This window comes from Benincasa hispida, chromosome 10, assembly GCF_009727055.1.
Source record: "Benincasa hispida cultivar B227 chromosome 10, ASM972705v1, whole genome shotgun sequence".
Taxonomy (NCBI): Eukaryota; Viridiplantae; Streptophyta; class Magnoliopsida; order Cucurbitales; family Cucurbitaceae; genus Benincasa; species Benincasa hispida.
The window spans coordinates 5,329,684-5,352,447 of NC_052358.1; the positions used below are offsets into that span (position 1 = coordinate 5,329,684).

At 37.1% G+C, this 22,764-nt stretch overlaps 1 protein-coding gene across 1 annotated transcript in view; it reads left to right on the forward strand.

Annotated features, from left to right (window-relative positions):
• Window positions 1-20,798: 20,798 nt before the first annotated feature.
• Window positions 20,799-22,764, forward strand: part of LOC120089274 (proteasome adapter and scaffold protein ECM29) — a 57,649-nt gene continuing 55,683 nt past the window's right edge. Inside the window, exon 1 of the mRNA XM_039046693.1 lies at window positions 20,799-21,167. Within this exon, the coding sequence (XP_038902621.1) occupies window positions 20,994-21,167 (174 nt within the window). The 5' untranslated portion in view covers window positions 20,799-20,993. The remainder of the gene's footprint in view (window positions 21,168-22,764) is intronic.

Genomic DNA, 22,764 nt, shown 5'->3' on the forward strand with positions numbered 1-22,764 from the left:
TAAATATGGTGGACTTCTTCGATCTTCTGAAGAGAAAATCAACAAAATCGAGAACATCAAGTATTTCCTTTGACTTTGAAATGATCTAAACTTATTTTTTATTCATCTTCGTGTTTTTTTCTTCTTAGATGTTCGCCTTTGTATATTCCAAATGTTGTTTTGTTTATTGTAACTATTTTTTTAATGAAGAAACCTTGATCATTTTCATATGTTGGCTGACTCAAAATGAGTAAAAAAAGTCTATGTTTAACAGACAATGCAACTACACATACAATACTAACAAGTAAAAAAATATTTTTCCAAACTGATATGCTTGAAGCAAAAGTCAATATAATATCAGGTTCTGCAAACCTAATTGAAGAGTTTGGAAAATAAAATATTATTTTGCCTAGAGGAACAAAATTTGCAATTGACAATGCATTGTTCTCTAGTCAATTAAAGAGAAATTTACTTAGTTTTAAAGATATACATTGGAATGGTTATCATATTATGACTGATAGAAAGAATAATATGAAGTGTCTTTACATCATATCTACCGTCTCGTATGAAAAATATATACTGGAAGAGTTGTCTGCTTTATCTTCTGGATTATATTATACTCATATGCGAGTAATTGAAACATATGCAACAATGAATATGAAGTTCATGATTCCATACATATTTACAATTTGGCATAACAAATTAAGTAATCTTGGGTCTATAATGATGAGAATAATTATTGAGAATTCAAATAGACATCCATTGAAGTGCCAAAAGATTATTCAAGGTAATGAATTATCATGTGATGCTTGCTCTCAAGAAAAATTAATCATTAGACCATCACCGGTCAAAGTAGGGACCGAATCACTTGCATTTTTAGAATGAATTCATATTGATATATGTGAACCTATTTGAAAGAACCCAAAGGTCCGCAGCAGAAGTGGAAGCGGTGTCGATCCTAAATTTTATTTGTACAGAAATCAAAATTCACAATACACAATTATGCATCAAAAGGAAATTTATAGCATGCATACCCTTAAAAAACCATTCTTCATGTAATCCCTCCACGTTTTGTCACGAATAATCATGAACCTAGACAACACCACAAGAGTTTCCTCTGTATTCTCTGTAGGAAAAGAGAATCATCAGGAGTGTGCGGCCTCCAAGATCTTTTTGGGAGAGAGTTTGAGAGAGAGGAAGAATTTTCTTGTAGGGAGTATTCTGTGTGTTCTGGAGGAATCTCATAGAGATCGTAAAAACCTTCCTCCTTAAACCACCCCCCACACTACGCACGATCGGATGAGAGAAAATTAAGGGGAATGAGTCAACTTCCTCTCTTTAATTTTGAAATTTAAAATTAAAATGTAAATAAATTTAATTTAAATGTAATATTATAATATATATATATATATATAGTATATATATATATAATATATATATATATATATAATATAACTATGTTATATAAAAATATAACACATAACCTATAGTTTTTATATTGTATCAAATACAATATAATCTATAGTTTTTAATTCTCCTAATCATTTGTGGTATTTAATATAAATCACATTTATACTAAACATAACTTTATGAATCTCGTCCATATAATTCCTTTCTTAATAAATTTTGTTTTATAATGTATCAAATACATTATATTAATTATATCACATATAGTTAAATTATCATATACAATTAATTCTCTCCATTAATCTGAACAATTCAAATTAATCCAAAATTAATCCTCAATAATACCTGTTGAGCTACAGAAGGGACCTTATGGACCTATAGATTGAAGCTCCAATGATATTTGAATAATTAATTAAACTCATTTAGTTAAAATGTTCAACATCCATTAACTGTCGGTCACTCCATTAAAGAACGACAACTACACTCTTCGCACTACATATATATTTTTTTATCAATTGGATATAACTAGTCAACAATTTGATGACCCTTCACAAATTACTCGTAAGTACAGCTGGGCCAAAATTACTATTTTGCCCCTATAATTACATTTAACTCATTAAATACCATCGATATCTCTAATAAATAATAAGTCATAGTCCAACTATGACCTAACCCCTCTCGAGCCAAGAGAGTGTGTAGCGCCACATTGTTCAAGCCCCGAAATCAGCCCTTAAGTGTGCAATTTATCTACTTACCCAACATTAGGAATGCTTTAATTCCGTCTAGTGTAGTTGTGTTCCCAGCTCCTCAATCAGACGAATCCTTAAAATGATAAGCTTATTGAGTCGGCGATCTGGCCATTCTCACTCATACAAATCAAAGGACCGCCTTCATAGGCAGGGGTTTACAACTCACTCAGGATTCAGGTCACATCACCTATGGTCATTGTGGTGAAATTTAAGTCTCTATTATTAACGGTGTTATATAATGGGACTATTCATCGTGGTCCAGTCTTATACAAACTCTTCTGTATAGAATACCCCCATTCACATGTCTTTACATCACCTATGGTCATCTGTGCAATCACGATCGGATCATTTGTAGCACTTTACAACAATTGTATCATCAACAAAGTGGGTCATATTCGTAGTGTCATCAAGATAAGGTACCCAGCCTTATCCATCTACTACAAACCATTTAGGTTATCATTTAAACATGATCCATCTGTATATCTCTACATACATGTTTAAGCTATAGAAGATAACCTTGGATGTTAGTTTATTGGTTATTAATGTTACTAAATCTCGAACTAAATGTTGAATAAAATATCTCATATTTTATTAAATAAATAAAATTCTTTATACATTGCAATTACAAACTATAGAACCCACGAGATTTAAGGCATCAACCCCTCCAATCTCCCACTTGTCCTAAAGCTAGTGGAGTTTACAATATAAAAGTCATATTAATATAAGAATACACACAAAAACAATAAACTAGGGCATAATATGCACTCAGTAGAAAATCTCTCATTTGCCCTAGGCTAAATATGGCCTGTCTCGTAGACCCACACTCTGTAGGTGACCCTCAAACACCTTAGCCTGAGGGCCTTTGTAAACTAATCAGCAACGTTGTACTCCGAAGCTATCTACTGACGATCACGTCCCCTCGCTGCACAATCTCCCGAATGAGATGATACTTTTGATCTATGTGCTTTCTATGCTTGTGACTTCTAGACTCTTGGGAATTAAGCACAACACCACTAGTATCACAATAAAGGGTGATGGACTTAGACATGTATGGAACCACTTCTAGATCAGTAAGGAATTTCCTAAGTCATACAGCTTTCTTAGCAGCTTCACAAGCCACTACGTACTCAGCCTCCATAGTGGAGTCAGCAATGCAACCCTGCTTGGTGCTCCTCCAGATTATTGCCCCTTTGTTAAGAGTGAACATTGATCCCGATGTGGATTTCCTAGAATCCTTATCAGTCTAAAAATCAGAGTTTGTGTATCCTCTAAGGATAAAATCCTTAGAATCATACACAAGCACGTAGTCCCTTATTCTACGAAGAAATGCACTATGGACGAAATGCACGTTATCGTAGTGCTAAGTTCTTAAACAATGTTGGTTTGCACTGAAAAAATATGTTAAATTGCGTCCAAAGCATTAAATTTACAATATTGCGGTCTCGTGCATTCATCGCAAAGAAACAGTTGATTTTTGTATTTTTATGCATAATATGCGTTGACGCAAGGCGAAAAGAGTGATCACAGGAAATCATTGGTCGAACGCAACATTACGCAAGACTTTGCGGTGATTTATGTTCGCAAACATCTACTCAAGAAGAATCGTCACATAGAGTCGACGCAACTTGGTGGGCGCAACTGGGTGAAAGACATAATTAATCACAATAGGATAGAAAACTGATGACGGTCGAATCTGAATTAAGCTGACAGTCGCTAACGATAACAAGTACATTAAGCTTTTTGGTGACAAATATTCGGTGTATCAGTCAGGGAATTAAAGTCATCCCATCTGTGCAATCATAAGAGAGAAGCCACCTTCACTCCGAAGCTCTATAAATACCAGAGGCATCCTTCAGAAAAGGGGTTCCACCAGTTAACGAATTCACCTGTTCATCAATTTAGGAGCTTTAGCCTTGTCCATAGTTTTCTTTTATTTTTAAGGCAGAGCAAGGGAAGAGTAGAGGCGCCAGAAGATCGCTCAGGATAACTCGAGAGGGAACCCAAAGGCGTAAAAGCAGAGAGCGAGATTATCTTTTGAACACGAGTAGAAAAATAGTATAAAAGCCTTGGCAGCAAAAGATTGCTACCAGACTCTTTATTCTATTATTGCATTGTTGTTTTGTACTTCATCTTTAGATTTATACAATGGAAGTTCTTGTTCTACATCTGTTCACTCTCTTCGCACGCATGAGTAGCTAAACTTGTCAAATGGGTTGAGAAGAACTAAGCTAACATGACCTAAAAAGTTCATTGCTTGCGATTATCTTGTGTTATGCTGTGCGAAACATCCCTTTAGAGCTATTCGAGAGAGAGTCTAAAGAAAGAACCTAAGACTTGAGAGAGCTAGGTTAGAATCTAGACTCGAGAAAGCAAGATTAGAAAAGGCATAAACAATAGATAGGGACTTAGAGATAAGCTCTGTTTGCCAACCTACATCACATGCATCCTAGAGATAGGAATGATATTATGTGGTCGACTTATTTGTGTGTGTGTCATTTTGTCATCGCATAAATAAGAATAGAGGCTTATATGTACGTCCTATAGACTTATCGCATGCGTTCTAGCCTTAGAAGCCGTGGCATTCGCACCGAGAGGTGGTTTACTGTTGTATGCATGTTGCATGATCGCATAGCATGAATGCATCCTAAGAAGTGTCAGCCGAAACTTTTCTCAACCTGTTCACCGCATACTTATCGCATCTTTCGTTTTATTAACTCTTTTCGAACTCCGCCGCATTTATTTATTTTCATTACCACAATCAACAAACAAACCAACAATTATTGAGTTACCAGTTACCACAAAGCTTTCCTAAAAATTACCACCGCAACCTGTTTTCCCAAGTCCCTAAGTTCGACCCTGGACTTACCAGGAAACTCAGTGGGGTTTACACTTGGATTCCGCTGAGAAAACTTGAGTGCTCAACGCATTTTCATCATCACATTTCATCCACAATTCCACGTCATAAAACCACGCATCAGATCTCGTGGCTAAAGAGTTTAGTTAGCTATTCACGTACCGTTGGAGCTTCGAGCTATAGGTCCATAAGATCCCCTTGGTAGCTCAATGGATTCAAGTTGAGAATCAATTTTTAGGTCAGTTTGAAGTGTTCAAATTGACAAGAGGGAGTTCGATTATATATAATATGATTGAACTTGTCAATTATATATGATATAGTTGACATGATGTATGAGATATATTATTTGGAGGAAATTGATATAAATATGATTTATATCTAGTGGAGGAGAAAAACAGTGTAAAAGCCTAGGCAACAAGAGATTGCTACCAGGCTCTTTATTCTATTCTTGCATTGTTATTTTGTACTTCATCTTTAGATTTATACAATGGAAGTTCTTGTTCTACATCTGTTCACTCTCTTCGCACGCATGAGTAGCTAAACTTGTCAAATGGGTTTTGAGGAAGGAATTGATGTGTTATTTTATTAAGTGGAAATATGGATGATATGCATTGATGGATTGCGTTGTGCACTCAATTTCCCCAGCGGAATTCAAGTGTAAATTCCTCTAAGTTTCTGGTAAGTCCAGGGTCGAATACAAGGACTTGTGAAAATATTTGCGTTGGTAATATTATGAAAAACTTTTGGTAACCGAGTAAAATAAATAAAGTGTGGGTGTGTTGTTGCGTTGATGAAAAAGAAGAAATAAAGGCGGCAGATTTGAGAGATATTCCATTGATAGATGCAATGATATGCGCATGAATAGGGTTGAGAAGGTCTTTTAGCTAGCGTTACTCGGGAATGCCGTCAAAACCTTGCGATCATGTTACAACCATGCACAACAAGTCATTTCCCAATGTAAATGTGATGCTCCTAAGTCTAGGCGCATGTGTTGAATGCAAATGTCCATAGAGCTTATCCCTAGTCTCTACTCTTGTCCTATGCGTGATACAAAATGCATGAATGCAAGGTGACCGCATACCAATCATACCTTATTGCTAAGATGCATGCGATGCGTTGATAACAAATAGTGCTCATTCCTAAGCGCCTATCTCCCGTTTATGTGTTCTAATCTGGTTTTTCCAAACCTAGATTCTGACCTGACCTTCCCAAGTCTAGATCCTGTCTTTAGACTACCCTCCCGAGTATCTCTAATAGACTAATGAAGCATACATAAACAAGATAATCGCAAAGATGAAGATTCTCTCGTTATGCTAGCTAACTACTTCTCAACCCATTCAACCAATTTAGCTACTCATGTATAAATAACAGAGAGTGAACAAATATAGAGAAAGACATTCCATTCTTATAATTGATGAGTATAAAATGATAATGGAAAATAAAGGTAGAGAGCCTGGTAGCAATTCCTTGCTGACCGAGGCTTTTTACACTGAATCTCTATTCTGATCTACAAATGTTCCCGCTTCCACAGGCGTCGGCCATCTCTCTGTCTTGGAGCTTCTGGTGCTTTCCCAAGATTGCCAGAATGATTTATCGGCACACCTTGTTCCTTGTGTCCGCCTTAAAATGAAAGAAGACTATGGATAGAGACGTGAACTTGTAAAGTGATGAAGTAATCGACTGCTTAACCCCTTTTCTGAAGAATGTACTTGGTATTTATAAAGTTTCCATGGTGAAAGGCGGCTTCTCTCTCTCGGTTGTACAGATGGGACATAATTCCTGATTGACGCGTCAGATTATTGTTATAGATAAAGCTGAATGTACTTTGTGACCATTATCGGCCGTCAACTTAATTTGGATTCGACTGTCATCAGCTTTCTGTCCCATCACTCTTAATTATCCTTTCACTCGGATACGCCCATCAAGTTGCGGTGATTCTTCTTGGGCGAATGTTTGCGAGCACAATCAGCGCAAAGTCTTGTGGTGAAGTTGTGCTTGACAAATGTATTCCTGTGATCGCACTCTCTGCATTGCGTTAACGCATATTCTGCACAAAAATGTAAATATCAACTACTCTAATGCGTTGGACGCATGCAACCGCAATATTATAGAATTTATGCTTAATGGATGCAATTTAACATATTTCATCAACGCAATCCAACATTATTTAAGAACTTAGTACTATGATAACGTGCATTTCTACCCGTTATCGAAGAACTAAGCTAACATGACCTAAGAAGTTCATTGCTTGCAATTATCTTGTGTTATGCTGTGCCAAACATCCCTTTAGATCTACTCGAGAGAGATTCTAAATAAAGAACCTAAGACTTGAGAGAGCTAGGTTAGAATCTAGACTCCAGAGAGCAAGATTAGAAAGGCATAAACAAGAGATATGGACTTAGAGATAAGCTCTGTTTTCCAACCTGCATCGCATGCATCCTAGAGATAGGAATGATATTATGTGGTCGCCTTATTTGTATGTGTGTCATTTTGTCATCGCATAAATAAGAATAGAGGCTTATGTGTAGGTTCTATAGACTTATCGCATATATCGCATGCGTTCTAGCCTTAGAAGTCGTGGCATTTGCACCGAGAGGTGGTTTACTATTATATGCATGTTGCATGATCGCATAGCATGAACGCATCCTAGGAAGTGTTAGCCGAAACTTTTCTCAACCCGTTCACCGCATACTCATCGCATCTTTCATTTTATCAACTAATTTCGAACTCCGCCACATTTATTTATTTTCATTACCACAATCAACAAACAAACTAACAATTATTGAGTTACCGGTTATCGTAAAGTTTTCCTAAAAATTACCACCGCAGCCTGTTTTCTCAAGTCCCTGAGTTCGACCCTGGACTTACCAAGAAACTCAGTAGGGTTTACACTTGGATTCCACTGAGAAAACTTGAGTGCTCAACGCATTTTCATCATCGCATTTCATCCAAAATTCCACATCATAACACCACACATCAGATCTTGTGGCTAAAGAGTTTAGTCAGCTATTCACGTACCGTTGGAGCTTCGAGCCATAGGTCCATAAGATCCCCTTGGTAGCTCAATGGATTCAAGTTGAGAATCAATTTTTGGGTCAGTTTGAAGTGTTCAAATTAACAAGAGGGAGTTCGATTATATATGATATGATTGAACTGGTCAATTATATATGTTATAGTTGACATGATGTATGAGATACATTATTTGGAGGAAATTGATATAAATATGATTTATATCTAGTGGAGGAGAAAATGACTATGGTTAATGTATTGCATATGATGTAATATTAAACCATAGGATATAAATATAATAAGCTTATATTTATTTTTTTAATTTAACAATTATGGGATAATTGTGGTGGCTTTTTCTTCGTAACCAAATGAGTTAGTGGGAGGTTGCATTAAGTTTTCATAACTAAAGGATAAAATAAAAATTGTTTTCATTTTGCAATGGATAGACATTTGTGAAGGAAATTAGATTCAAGATTTCCATGAGCAGCGGAAGAAAGATAATTCTAAATCACAATCATGAATGAACAATACATTTACAGTCGATTTCAAACAAGCGATTATACAATTAAAATGCAGAAATTACAGCATGAACAACAAATGAACAAGGAAGAACTCTACGAACATTTGTCGCCTCGTCTCAACGCTCCTTGCTCACGAACACTCGTACAATCAGCAACCTCGCACGTTCGATCTACACGACCGCAACACAACAATGAACACCGCACGAACACTTCGCGCTCGTCCTCAATGATTGCCTCGGTCATAAACTCCTCAGCAACACAAACGACATCCATAGCACCACGAACGGCCTCCAGAAAACCTCGAAGTGTCGAGTTGAGTCTGATACTACCAACAAGGCTACCTTGGTATTCTCAATGTGAGAATCTAGAGGGTGGGCTCTGGTCGAACTTGGAATGAGGCAGACGAAGGAGGAAACTGTAACGACCCGACCCCCTAGGACTTAAGTTAGGCCGTTACTAAATACATGCATGCATGGAACTTAAAACGACATTTTGTTATGGTAAAATAAATGCTAATTAAAAATATGGTAAGTTCAAAAGACTTTCATTAACTTCAAATATTACAAACAACAGTAGGGTACCCATAAATCATAAATGATAATAAATAAGTCTGAAAACGATTCTTAATAGTAAGTTTTAAACATCAAAACTGAAAGTTAAGAAAAACATGAAAAGAAATCTAAATCTCATGAGCGGAAGCATAAAACTAGTCCCAGTGGCTCGATCACGAATTCTTCTTGTCCATCGCCGGTGCATCTCTATCTTTACCTGAAACAACAACATGAAAATGAATGAGTATAAAATACTCAGTAAGTATCCCCACTACCGGGGTCAGGTTAGGCATCTATGTCCTCTAGATGTCTACCTCTGGTGGAACATATAAACTATCCTAGTCCTCAGGGGACACATACATACATGAAAAATTGAGTTTTATCCTACTGTAGCTAAATATGCCCACTACCTCTGGTGAATCCCAAAGGAAACAAAAACTGGTGAATCCTGAAGGAAATACAAACTGGTGAATCCCGAAGGAAACACAAACCTAGTGGGCATTCTAACTAATCAGTAAAATCACTAGCATAGGCTCGACACCATAATTATCACAATAACTCTATGACATACATATATGCTTCAACACCATGGCTCTACAACAAACACGCATGCCTCAATATCCACAGATCACATACGACCTCATGGAATCAAATATCATCTCATGCTAGCATTCAAGTATCCATGTGCACAAATACATTTTTCATATCCTCAAGCAAAAATGTACAGTGGTTATACAACTATCAGTTCATCATGTTGTCATTCTACTGTAACATATACTAAACTATCAGTTCATCATGCTAGCATACATCCAGTGATGGCCTGTGGGTAGTTCCAGTAGTAAGATTACTTACCTCAAGTCAATACTCCATGGATAAAAATTAGACCACCAAACTATTACAGCAATCCAAAGTAGCGGCCCCAACAACAAAACAACTCTCAAATTTCAATTGAAGCCACAATTGTAAGACTTCAGGTCCAAATCCAAACTATCAAGAACTTACTCAAAGAATGAAAATCACTTCCACCTTCCATGATGGTGCCTTCTTTGACTTCCAAACTCCTTGACGACTTAAGCTTGAAACAAAAATCCAGCAAAGGCAAGTCATAACACTAAACACAATATTAATGGCTTAGAGAATGAAACGAACCGATACAACCTTACCCTAACAGATCTGATGAAGTCCAAGACGGACCCGAAGCGGCAGGGCGACGATAGCCGGCAGCGAAGCGGCTCGGGTGGCAAATGCGGGACTGGAGTGGCATATCATATATAATCAATCCTCCACTAGATGTATCTCATACATCACACCGATTATATCATATATAATCAAAATACCTCTTGTCAATTTGAACATTTCAAATCAACACCAAGAACTAATCCTTAATTGAATCCATTGAGCTACCAAAGGGACCTCATGAACTTGTAGCTCGAAGCTCCAATGGTACGTGAATAACTGACTATACTCTTTAGTCATGGGATCCACCATCCGTTAACTGTCAGGCACTCCATTAAAGACCGACAGCTGAACTCTCCTTCACATATAATGTGTCCATCTTAACCAATCAGCAGTGCGATAACCCTTCACATATTGCTCGTAAGAACAGCTGGGCCAATAACCGTTATGCCCTTGTAGTTACATCTGTCTCCTTAAGTACTACTGATCCCTCTAATGAACATAAGTCAAAGTCCTACTATGACTAAGTCTTTTTTTCCAAAGAGAAGTTGTGGCCACTATGTTCAAGTCTCAGAATCAGCCCTTAAGAGAGCAATCTCTCTACTTATCCCTACTTCAGAAAAGAAGTGAATTCCATCTTGTGGATTGAGTTCCCAGCTCTTAAATCAGACAAGTCCTCAAAAAGGTAGGCATGTTGAGTTGACAATCTGGCCACTCTCACCCAAAGGACCGCCCTCAAAGGCAAGAGTTCACAAAACATTCAGGATTGAGGTCGTGTCACCTATGGTCGTTTAGGTGAGATGCAAGTCTCTAGTATCAACGACGTTATATATAGAGTCTAATCATCTCATGGTCTAGGTCTTATACAAACTCTTTGATTAGGACGCCCCGCTCGCACGTCTCCACATGAATGGTCAGGATCTACCATCTATAGTAGTTTACAACACTTGAAAACCTCTACAAAGTGGGTCTTATTCGTAGTGTCACCAGGATCAGGTATCTCACCTTAATTCTTATACTACAGACCTATTTAGGTTATCACTTAAGACATGATCCACTTGTATATCACATATACATGCTTAAGTTCACATAAGATAACCAAGGAGCTTTGTTGATTGAATATGAGTAAATGTCAGAATTAAATAACACTTATTTTATTCATTGAACAATGTGTATCTTTACAAAACAACAAGACTTCGGGAGAATTAGGACACCAATCCCAACAATCTTCCACTTGTCCTAATGACTTAAAAAATTAATGTACAATAAAATATAAAAATGTACAATATATAATAAGCTAGGGCATACCCCAGTATCATCTCCCACTTGTCCTAGACAAGATGTCGCATGTCCCGCAAACCCAGACTCTCCAGGTGACCCTCGAACACTTTAGCCGTGAGAGCCTTTGTAAAGGGATCGGTAACGTTGTGCTCCGATGCGATCTTCATGACTATCACATCACCGCGATGCACAATCTCCTTGATCAGGTGATATTTCCGTTCTATGTGCTTACCCCGACGATGACTTCGAGGCTCCTTCGAATTTGCCACAACCTCACTGTTATNAGGTGATATTTCCGTTCTATGTGCTTACCCCGACGATGACTTCGAGGCTCCTTCGAATTTGCCACAACCTCACTGTTATCACAATACAATGTGATCGACAAATCCATATTTGGAACAACTTCCAAATCCGAAAGCAACTTCCTTAGCCAAACAGGCTCTTTAGTTTCTTCACAAGCCGCTACGTATTCAACTTCTATAGTGGAGTCCGCGATGCATCCTTGCTTGATGCTTTGCCAGACTACAGCCCTTCCATTCAGAGTAAACACTGACCCCGATGTCAATTACGAGAATCTCTATTGGTCTGAAAGTCAGAGTCCATGTTCCCTATAAGGATCAGATCTTTATCTCCATACATCAGCATGTAGTCCCTCGTTCTCTAAAGATACTTGAGGATCGTCTTAACCGCCGTCCAGTGATCAAATCCTGGATTGGACTGATACCGACTGACAATCCCTACTGCATAGCAAATGTCGGGTCTAGTACATAACATTGCATACATCAAGTTTGCTACAGCAGAAGCATAAGGAATCTGTCTCATCTCCTCAACCTCTTGAGGTGTCTTAGGACATTGAACCTTAGACAGAACGATTCTATCCCTGAAGGTAATAAACCCCTCTTGGAATTCTGCATCCTGTACCTGATCAACATTTGATCAATGTACGATGCTTGAGACAGGGCTAACCGTTTGTTCTTGTGATCCCGAATCATCTGGATCTCGAGAACATACTATGCCTCACCCAAATCTTTTATTTGGAACTGGGCAGCTAGTCAACTCTTAATTTCAGTCAGATACCCTACATCATTCCCAATGCGTAGGATACCATCCACATACAGTACCAGGAAAACTACTGAGTTGTTGATGATCTTCTTGTAAACACAAGGCTTATCAACGTTCTAGTCAAAGCCAAATGACTTGACAGCAATGTCAAATCTGATGTTCCAAGATCTAGATGCTTGTTTCAGCCCATAAATGGACCTATTAAGCTTGCAAACTCTTTGCTCTTAATCTGGAACGATGAACCCCTCTGGTTGAGTAATATAGATGGTCTCCTCAAGATTACCATTAAGAAAGGCAGTCTTGACGTCCATTTGTCATATTTCATAATCATAAAATGTGGCTATGGATAGGAGAATCCGGATAGACTTTAGCATGACAACATGTGAGAAAGTTTCCTCATAGTCAACTCCCTCAACCTGGGTATAACCCTTTGCCACAAGTCTAGCCTTAAAGGTTTGCACCTTTCCATCTACACCTCTTTTTTGCTTAAAGATCCACTTACACCTAATAGGTCTTACCCCATCAGGTGAATCAACAAGCTCCCAGACGTTATTGAAGTGCATAGACTCCATTTCCTTGTTCATGACCTTAACCTATTCATCTTTATCAACATCCTCTATTGCTTTCTTAAAAGACAACGGATCCTCGACCCCATCATTCGCAATGACTTTTTAGGCTTCAGTCAAACCCATATAGCAATCCGGTGGGTTCATAACCCTCCCACTACGTTGAGGCAGTCTCAACTCTTGAGTTGGTTGACTAGACATTCCGACCTCAACAACTCTTATTGATCTGTCGGCCTGTTCAACAACCCTTATTGAACCCTCAGCAGTCTCAGTCTCACTAGAGATCTCACGTAAAACGAGCTTACTTCGTGGCTTATGATCTCTCATGTGATCTTCTGTCAAAAAGATAGCATTTGTGGAAACAAACACTTTGTTCTCACTGGGATCATAGAAGTATCCACCTCTCGTGTCCTTGGGGTAGCCTACAAAGAGACAAATCTTTGAACGTGGTTCCAACTTCTTTGGGTTAGTCGCTAACATATGTGCCGGACAACCCTAAATCCTGAAGTGGAACTACCTTTATAGCCTCTCCATAACTCAAAAGGTGTTTCAGAAACACTTTTTGAGGGAACGTTGTTCAAGATATAACATGCAGTATGAACTGCATAACCCCGAAACGAGTCTGGAAGATGAGCATAACTCATCATGAACCGAACCATGTCCAACAACGTTTTGTTTCTCCTTTCTAATACACCATTCTGCTGAGGTGTACCAGGGGCCGAGAGTTGGGACGCAATCCTATATTCTATCATATAGTTCTAGAATTTGAGGTCCATATACTCTCCACCACGATCAGATCGTAGTGTTTTTATCTTCTTACCTAACAAGTTTTCAACTTCAACCTTATACTCCTTGAATTTGTCAAGGGCTTCAGGCTTACGTTGCATTAGGAAAAGATACTCAAACCTTGAATAATCATCTATGAAAGAGATGAAATATTCATGCCCACATCGAGCTCTAACATTCATCGAACCACAGAGGTCTGAATGTACAAGCTTCAAGGTTTCCTTGGCTCTGTAACCTTTTCCAGTAAAAGGTCGTTTGGTCATCTTGCCTTCGAGGCATGATTCACATGTCGGCAAGGAGTTCTCTTCTAAACTCTTTAGAAGTCCACTTTTCACCAACTTCTCAATCTTATTGAGGTTGATGTGACCTAACCTTATATGCCAAAGATGGGCGTTTTCTTTTGGAGAAACCTTTGGTATTTTAGCTGTTATTGTCGTACTGAACATTTTAATGGGAAACAAGGCTTTTATGACTAACGAACTTAGTACATATAAGTTATTTTCCATTGAACCATAACCAATCTCCATTCCATTCTTGAAAATAAACACTTTATTCTAAAAAAAGGAGACGGTGTAGCCTTGTCCAATGAGACAAGAAACTGAGATCAAGTTCCTCTTAATATGAGGAACTATAAAAACATTATCCAGTAACAGATAATATTTCTTGTCAACAAATAACTTCAGCCTGCCTATAGCAACAGTTGAAAAAATCTCATTAGTACCGACTCAAAGAGTCATCTCTCCTCGTGGCAACGTTTGTCAGGAATTGAATCCTTGGTAAGAGAAACTGACATGATTGGTAGCACCTGAATCAAGGATCCAGGCAGAATCATCATTCTCTACTAGACATGTCTCCAAGATCAATAAATCATATTTACTGTCTTGTCTCCTCTTTTGGAGAGTAGTGGGATGGAGGTCGTTCGCCACGAAATTCGTTTCACACGATTCTTTCCACTATATATAATCGGTCATTTTTAAAAGCTTTAAACGGAAACACTAACGAATTGCTGAAAAGAAAAAACACATTGACCTACATTAGGTTTTAAGTAAATACCCGTAAAACAAAACAACATCCAATAAGGTTTTAGCAAAACTAACATGAACCCCGTGTGACATCTAGTTTTGCAATGATGCTTCAAAGGTTTAGGATAAAAGCCGCCGAAAGGAGGTCAGTTATCCCTCCTCTAAATTGAGAAGTTCTCAACCAGTCATTAATACTAGAACAACTCTTATTTCTATAACGATAAGTCATCATTAATTTGGCCAAGCGATCATTAACTTACTTAACAATCTCCCGTAAGTGAAATCAAACGGAATTTGAGATTTTATAATATTTAAATAATAGTTTAAATATTAATTACATGAATAAGATTCATGATTAAAACTGGGTGTGTGATTAATTTAATATTTGATATTAAATTATTTGATTAATTAAATATGTTTAATTAATTAAAAATCAAATTAGTTTTTAAATTTCAATTCAATTTAAGAAATTGAATATTGGTATCTTAGATTTAATTAATTATGAATTGATTAAATCACATTTTAATTAGTTTTGGAATTGTTAAAACTGGGTGGGCTCTGTATGGACTTGGTTTGAGGCAGAAAGCAGGAGGAAACACAATCGTGGAAACAATTGAGCAAGTGGGAGATGGACGAACCTATCGTACAGGTTGATGCCCAATCGTTTAGGAAAAGTTAAGCGATCGTCTAGAAAAAGCTATGCGATCGTTTAGCTCATCGCTTAGCTGAGTGTCTATTGTCTAAGAACACTCCACGATCGTTTAGCCAACTCCAAGCTATCGCTTAGTAAATCTAGTTTACTTAACAACTTCCTGTGAGTATTTTCCGAGAGAGGAAATCTTCAATTCACAATTTTGCAAATCTTACTAAACACTTTCTAAAATTAGGAAAACATTTTTCCTTTTATCTCACGATTACCATGAAACCACCAATAACCTCTCACTCAATTGGTTATTAGAGAAAAATAGATAATTATCCAATAATTAATATTATTATAAATATAAATGATAACCAACTTATCATACTAAAATTATAACCTATAGTTTTAATATTTCATTTCATGAAACATACAAACCATAGCTCTTTTTCTATTTCATGGCACATAATGTAAATCTCATTTATATTAATCCTCCATTTGATGTATCTCATATACCATACCGATCATATCACATACAATCGAATTACCTCTTATCAATTTGAACATTTCAAATCAACACCAAGAACTGATCCTCAACTTAAATCCATTGAGTTACCAAGGGGACCTTATGGACTTGTAGCTCGAAGCTCCAATGGTACGTGAATAACTGACTAAACTCTTTAGTCACGGGATCCACCATCCGTTAACTGCCAGACACTCCACTAAAGACCGACATCTGAACTCTTCTTACCACAGATATATTATGTGTCCATCTTAACCAATCAACAGTACGACAACCCTTCATAGATCGCTTGTAAGTATAGCTCGGTCAATAACCGTTATGCCCTTGTAGTTACATCTAACTCCTTAAGTACCACTGAATCCTCTAATGAACATAAGTCATAGTTCTACTATGACTGAGTCCTCTCTTCTAAAGAGAAGTTGTGGCCACTATGTTCAAGCCCCATAATCAGCCTTTAAGGGAGCAATCTCTCTACTTACCCCTGTTTCGGGGAATGAGTGAATTCCATCTTTTGTATTGAATTCTCAGCTCCCATATCAGACAAGACCCCAAAAAGGTAGGCATGTTGAGTTGGCAATCTGGATACTCTCACCCATACTAATCAAAGGACCGCCCTCAAAGCAGGAGTTCCCAAAACACTCAGGATTGAGGTCGTGTCACCTATGGTCATTTAGGTAAGATGTAAGTTTCTAGTATCAACGGCGTTATATACAGAGTCTAGTCATCTCGTGGTCTGGTCTTATATAAACTCTTTGTATAGGACACCGCCGCTCCCATGTCTACACATGAACGGTCAGGATCTACCATCGTAGTAGTTTACAACACTTGCAAACCTCTACAAAGCTGGTCGTATCCGTAGTGTCACCAGGATCAGGTATCCCATCTTAATCCTTATACTACAGACCTATTTAGGTTATCACTTAAGGCATGATCTACTTGTATATCACATATACATGCTTAAGTTTACATAAGATAACCGTAGATCTTTGTTTATTGGATATGAGTAAATTCCAGAATGAAATAACAATTATTTTATTCATAAAACAATGTGTATAATTACAAACAACGAGATTCTGGGAGAATTAGGACACCAATCTCAACAGCTTGTATATCCTATCAATTGGTATTAGAGCGTGATTTAAGCACTTAGTTAGCGTTAATTTGAGTTTGGTTGGTGTTTTTAATAAATTGTATGAAAATGATGAACTAATATAGTTTTTTTTTAAGTTTTGGCATTGTTTTCTCTTCAATTATGTTGTAATCCTTGTAATTGTCTCTTGTTTGATGAGCCTTAATGTATGTTTAGTGTCTGTAATTCATATGGAATCATTAGAGTTGCAATTGAAGAGAATGATACCATACTCAATGGTACTCGATACTCATACTCGCTGGTATTTAATGACATACTCGATGCAAACGGTGCTTGAAGGCATACTCGATGCATGGTGGTGCTTGAAGGCATACTCGATGCTTGATGGTACTCGATAGTATTTGCCCAGTTCAGCAAAGTTTTGAGCATTGGAGGTTCAGTTCAAGGCGGTTCGAGCAAATCCAGAAGTGTTATGGAGCCGATTTTTGCTGATTTCTATAATAATTAGGCCTTTGCTTGCTTGAAAATGCCAAAACAAAAACCGTATCAGTTTGTGTTTAATTATTTATGCATGTGATGCATGTTATAATTAAATAAATCTTGTATGTGCATAAAATATGCCATGTAGATTTAAAACCCCACCATAGAAAGCATGTTACATGCATTGAAAGTATGTTATAAAATGTTATAATATATAGTATGCATGTATAGGGTTTCAAATGTTTTAATATAATTTTTATATTAAATATTGAATTTCGTTGATGTATGTTGTGGATGCTTAGTATGTCTAAAATTTTGTAAGATGTTATAAAATTGGGTTAGACGTTTAAAATCCATAACAAAGATAAGTTGCATGCTCGTGTAGGTTAACCACCTCTTTTAATAGTTAAAATAAGTCGACATCTTGTAAAATGTGTTCACAAATATTCGCCCGAGAAGGATTGCCACAACTTGGTCAGCGCAACATGATGGGCGCATCTGGGTGAAAGGCTAATTAATCACGATGGGACAGAAAGCTGATGACAGTCGAATCCGAATTAAGTTGACAACTAATTAACGATAATAAGTACATTCAGCTTTTCGGTGACAAATATTCGACAGATTAGTCAAGGGAATTAAAGCCGTCCCATCAGTGAAATCATGAGAGAGAAGCCGCCATTCACCTTGGATGTTCTATAAATACCAAAGGCAACCTTCAGAAAAGGGGTTCAGCAGTTCGAAATTTCATACTTCAGTTCGCACGTCTATGTTCATAGTTTTCCTCTCATTTTAAGGCGGACGCGAGATAGGAAGGTGGTGCTGACAGATCGTTCTGGTAAGCTTGGGAGAGCGCCGGAAGCTTCAAGGACAGAGAGAGGGCCGACGCCTACTGAAGCGAGAACATCTTTGGAACTGAATAGAGATTTACAGTGTAAAAGCCTCGGTCAGCAAGGAATTGCTACAAGGCTCTCTACCTTTAACTTCCATTGTTATTTTGTACTCCACTCATTTATCGAAATGGAATCTACTTCTCTATATATGTTCACTCTTTGTTATTACGCATGAATAGTTAAATCTGTTGAATAGGTTGAGAAGCATTTAGCTAGCACAACTAGGGAATCTTCATTCTATGTGATTATATTGTATTATGTATGCTTCATTCGTCCATTAGAGATACTCGGGAGGGTAGACTAAGGACAAGATCTAGGCTTGGGAAGGTCAGGTTAGAAATTAGGCTCGGGAGAGTCAGATTAGAATGCATAATCAAGAGATAGGAGCTTAGGAATAAGTATTGTTTGTTATCAACGCATCGCATGCATCCTAAAGATAGGATATGATTGTATGCGGTCACCTTGCCTTTATGCATTTTGCATCATCGCATAGGAAAAGAGTAGAGACTTAGGGATAAGCTTTATGGACACTTTTGCATTCAACACATGCGTCCTAGACTTATGAGCATCGCATTTGCATTGGAAAATGACTTGCTGTGCATGGTTGTAGCATGATTGCATAGTCTGACGCATTCCCAAGTAACGCTAGTTAAAGATCTTCTCAACCCGTTCATCCGCATAATCAGTGCATCTATCACACAACTGACTTTTCTCAAATCTGCCACATTTATTTATTTTTCATTAACGCAATCAACAACAAACCCCCAATTAATTGAGTTACCGGTTACCGCAAGGTTTTCATAAAAATTACCATCGCAATCTATTTTCACAAGTCTCTGAGTTCGACCCTGGACTTACCAGGAAACTCAGTGGAATTTACACTTGGATTCTGCTGAGGAAACTTGAGTGCACAACGCAATTTCACCATCGCATATCATCCATAATTTATTTCATAAAATCAAGCATCATGTAGCAAGTAAGAAAGCCATATAAATAACCATTGATAGAAATTTTTTAATCAATCGAGTAATACTATGAATGCGTTGTTTGAATATTTAGTTATGCTATTGTGGAGAAAAATATGTAGACATACTCAGTTGGGTGGATTTTTTGAATTAGATTGTCATACTTTGAGGATTCGAGTCAAATCAACCTTCCCTCTCATATTAAGGCGAGGCGAGGAATTCCATCAAATGTTTGTTGTTCAATTGGGTGAAATTTTTGAATTAGTTTCGATTTGGTCCATAAGGTTCAAAATGTTACATATTTAGTTATTGAGATTGATGTCAATTTAGTCCCTAGGTTTCAACATTTTCTAATTCTACTCTTAGATTTGAGTTTTGTTTCAATTTGAACTATATGTTTCAAGATTTATACTTCTGAACTCGCCTTTTCATTTAGTTCACAATTTGAGATGGTGGATGCTAAAAGATTGTGTATTTTTAAATTAAGACGCGAAATTTAAAAAAGAAACAAATAATGATATTTTTGTTTAAATTAAAGTTTGAAAATAAAAAGATTAATTAAGGTCCTATTTGGTAGCTATTTTGTTTTTTTTTTGTTTTTTTAAAAAATTAAGCCTATGACATTACTTTCACCTCCAAATTTCTTCATTTGTTATTTACTTTTCACTAATTATTTAAAAAAACTAAGCCAAAGTTTGAGAACTAAAAAAAATAGATTTTAAAAAGTTGTTTTTGTTTTTAGAATTTGTTTAAGAATTCAACTATTGTACTTAACAAAGATGCAAATCATAGTAAGAAATGTAGATGATATAAACTTAATTTTTCAAAAATAAAAATAAAAAACAAAATGATTATCAAACAGACCCGAATAATTCAAAGCAAATTAAAAAAAGATTTTTTTAAAACTAAGATACGATTAACATGAATTTATTAAAAAAGCAAAGAATGGAAAGAGGAAATCATTCCAATCAAAATAAAAAAAGACTTTTTAGATCGTTAACACGATAAATTAAAATTTAAAATCAAGAGATGATTTTGGAAAGAAAAGAATAGATGTTCTCAATAAACAATCATATATTTTTCTTAAATTATTCAAATATTTATTTTATTTAACCTTTAATGAAGTATATCCTCAAATTCAATTAAATCTGTGTCAGCAGTAACAAATAAACTCTGAAAAGTTCAAACTTCTAAAGATTGAAGTGCCAGTCACGTAAAGACCTAACTTTTTCTTCAAGAAAGATGTCACACACCATAAACAAGCCACAAAAAAGGAAAAAAGAGAAAAAAGAAAAAACAGAGAAACAAAAAGTACCGCGCCGAAATAAGGTCTTGTTCCTCTGTGTTAGCTTAATCTGTCAGACTTCCATCTCGTTTCAACCGCCTGACGTTTCGCGCGTGAATTTTTCACTCATCAGTGCAGAAGAGCTCAACAATATTGTGAAATGGCGGAATCGTCGTCGGCTTCAAAATCCGATGTGCAGTTAGAAGAAATGCTGGATCGAATACTGACGCGCTTGGCTCTATGCGACGATTCCGATCTTCAATCCCTTCTATTGAAAGTTCTTCCTGTCACGATTTCATCCCTCTCCTCCCAGGCTACCTCTGTTCGCAACAAGGTTTTTTAAATTGTTTATAGCTGTTTTTTCTTGTGAAAATTTATGTGTTTTCAGTTACTGAATTGAGCTCACTTTTGAAGTTTGTGTTGTTGAATATGATCTTATTCTGCTTATCGCTTTGTATCAACTGTTTGAGAACGTTCTTGTATGTTATAACTTAGAAGCGTGTGGTGTGATGAATTATGATAGTCATTAGACATTAGTAAGGGAGCTATTAGTTTGGATTGTATTATGATGAATTTTCATTGGCCCTTTTTGTTTACACACACACACACATCATATTCTTTTGAAAGTTATACCTTCAATCTTCACATTATCAACCCTCCTTCAGGCTAGTGAGTGCTATGAATTTATTTCAAACGAATGCTTTTTTATTTTCGGAGCAGCCAAATTCAAATGGATTGTACACACGAGTCCTGTAAATGTAAGAAATTTCGGGTCAAGTTCTTTTGGGATTTTGCATTCTTATTATAAAACGAGCTTAGGAAGAAGTATAAGTAGTGCTAGTTTCAATTGGGGCATGACTATACCCCTGTGGCCTCGCGACCACACCACAAACACAATGCAATGTACATGAGCTTATACTTGGGGCGTGGGTGGGTGACTCTAGGCCCGTGGAGGGTGGGGAACACGATGGTGGAATGTGCATGTTGGGGTAAGGCTAAGTGCCATGGGGGCATGAGGTGAAACTCATTGGATACAAAATGTTGCAATGTTGCCCACCACCTGTTCGATGTTTGCTTCAAGGCAGGTGCTAGAGGTCTGAGGCATGGCTAAGGACGTGGGTGGGATTATGTTGGGGTTTGAGGTGCCCAAAGCGTGCGACCTCTCAGCCTGCCAAAGTGTTGCTCCATGTTGAGTAGGTGATGTTGTCGCCTTGCCTCTCTCATTGGATTGAAATGGACTACACCCACTTGGTGCAAAATTAAGCACCCTTTCATTCATTATAGCTTATCTTTCTTAGTCCATAATTGGCGCTCTCTATTGTAATCACTTTTTGGTGCTTGAGGTTCTCCCTTGATTTCATTTTTCAATGAAATGTTTCTTTTACAAAAAAAAAAAAAAAAAGAAAAAGAAATGGACGTACACCCACGCCCCTCCACCGAGCAGGAAGAGAGTGGGATGTGGAGCCAAGCTTTGGAGGTGGGCCTGCTTTGACGACACTTGCACATGGTTGTCTCAATGCTCACTTTTTAAAAGAACTGTTACTTTTAGATACGGTCAACAATTTTGTCGGCTCTTAAAAATAGCGGTTTTTGTTCAAATATTTCAGAATTCTCCTAGTTTTATGCAGTAGAAATTTTGTTTTGATTGGAATGTCAAGTATCTCTGAATTCCTTTTCCTATAAATCATCTTCAGTTTGAACGTCTTTTGCATGTTGAGCTCCTTGTAGTTTCTCCTTGTAGTTTCTGATTTATAGGAATGGCATGTGTTTATGTAGATATGAAAAACCAATTGCTTATTTGGAAAGAAACAGTAGAATTGATTACATTGTTGTGTAGGACTGATTTCTAGCCTTAATCATGAAATCTGTGGCACAATTTTAGAAATGTGTCATTTCCTTTTAATTTAGCTTATTAAAGAACTTATGGCTGT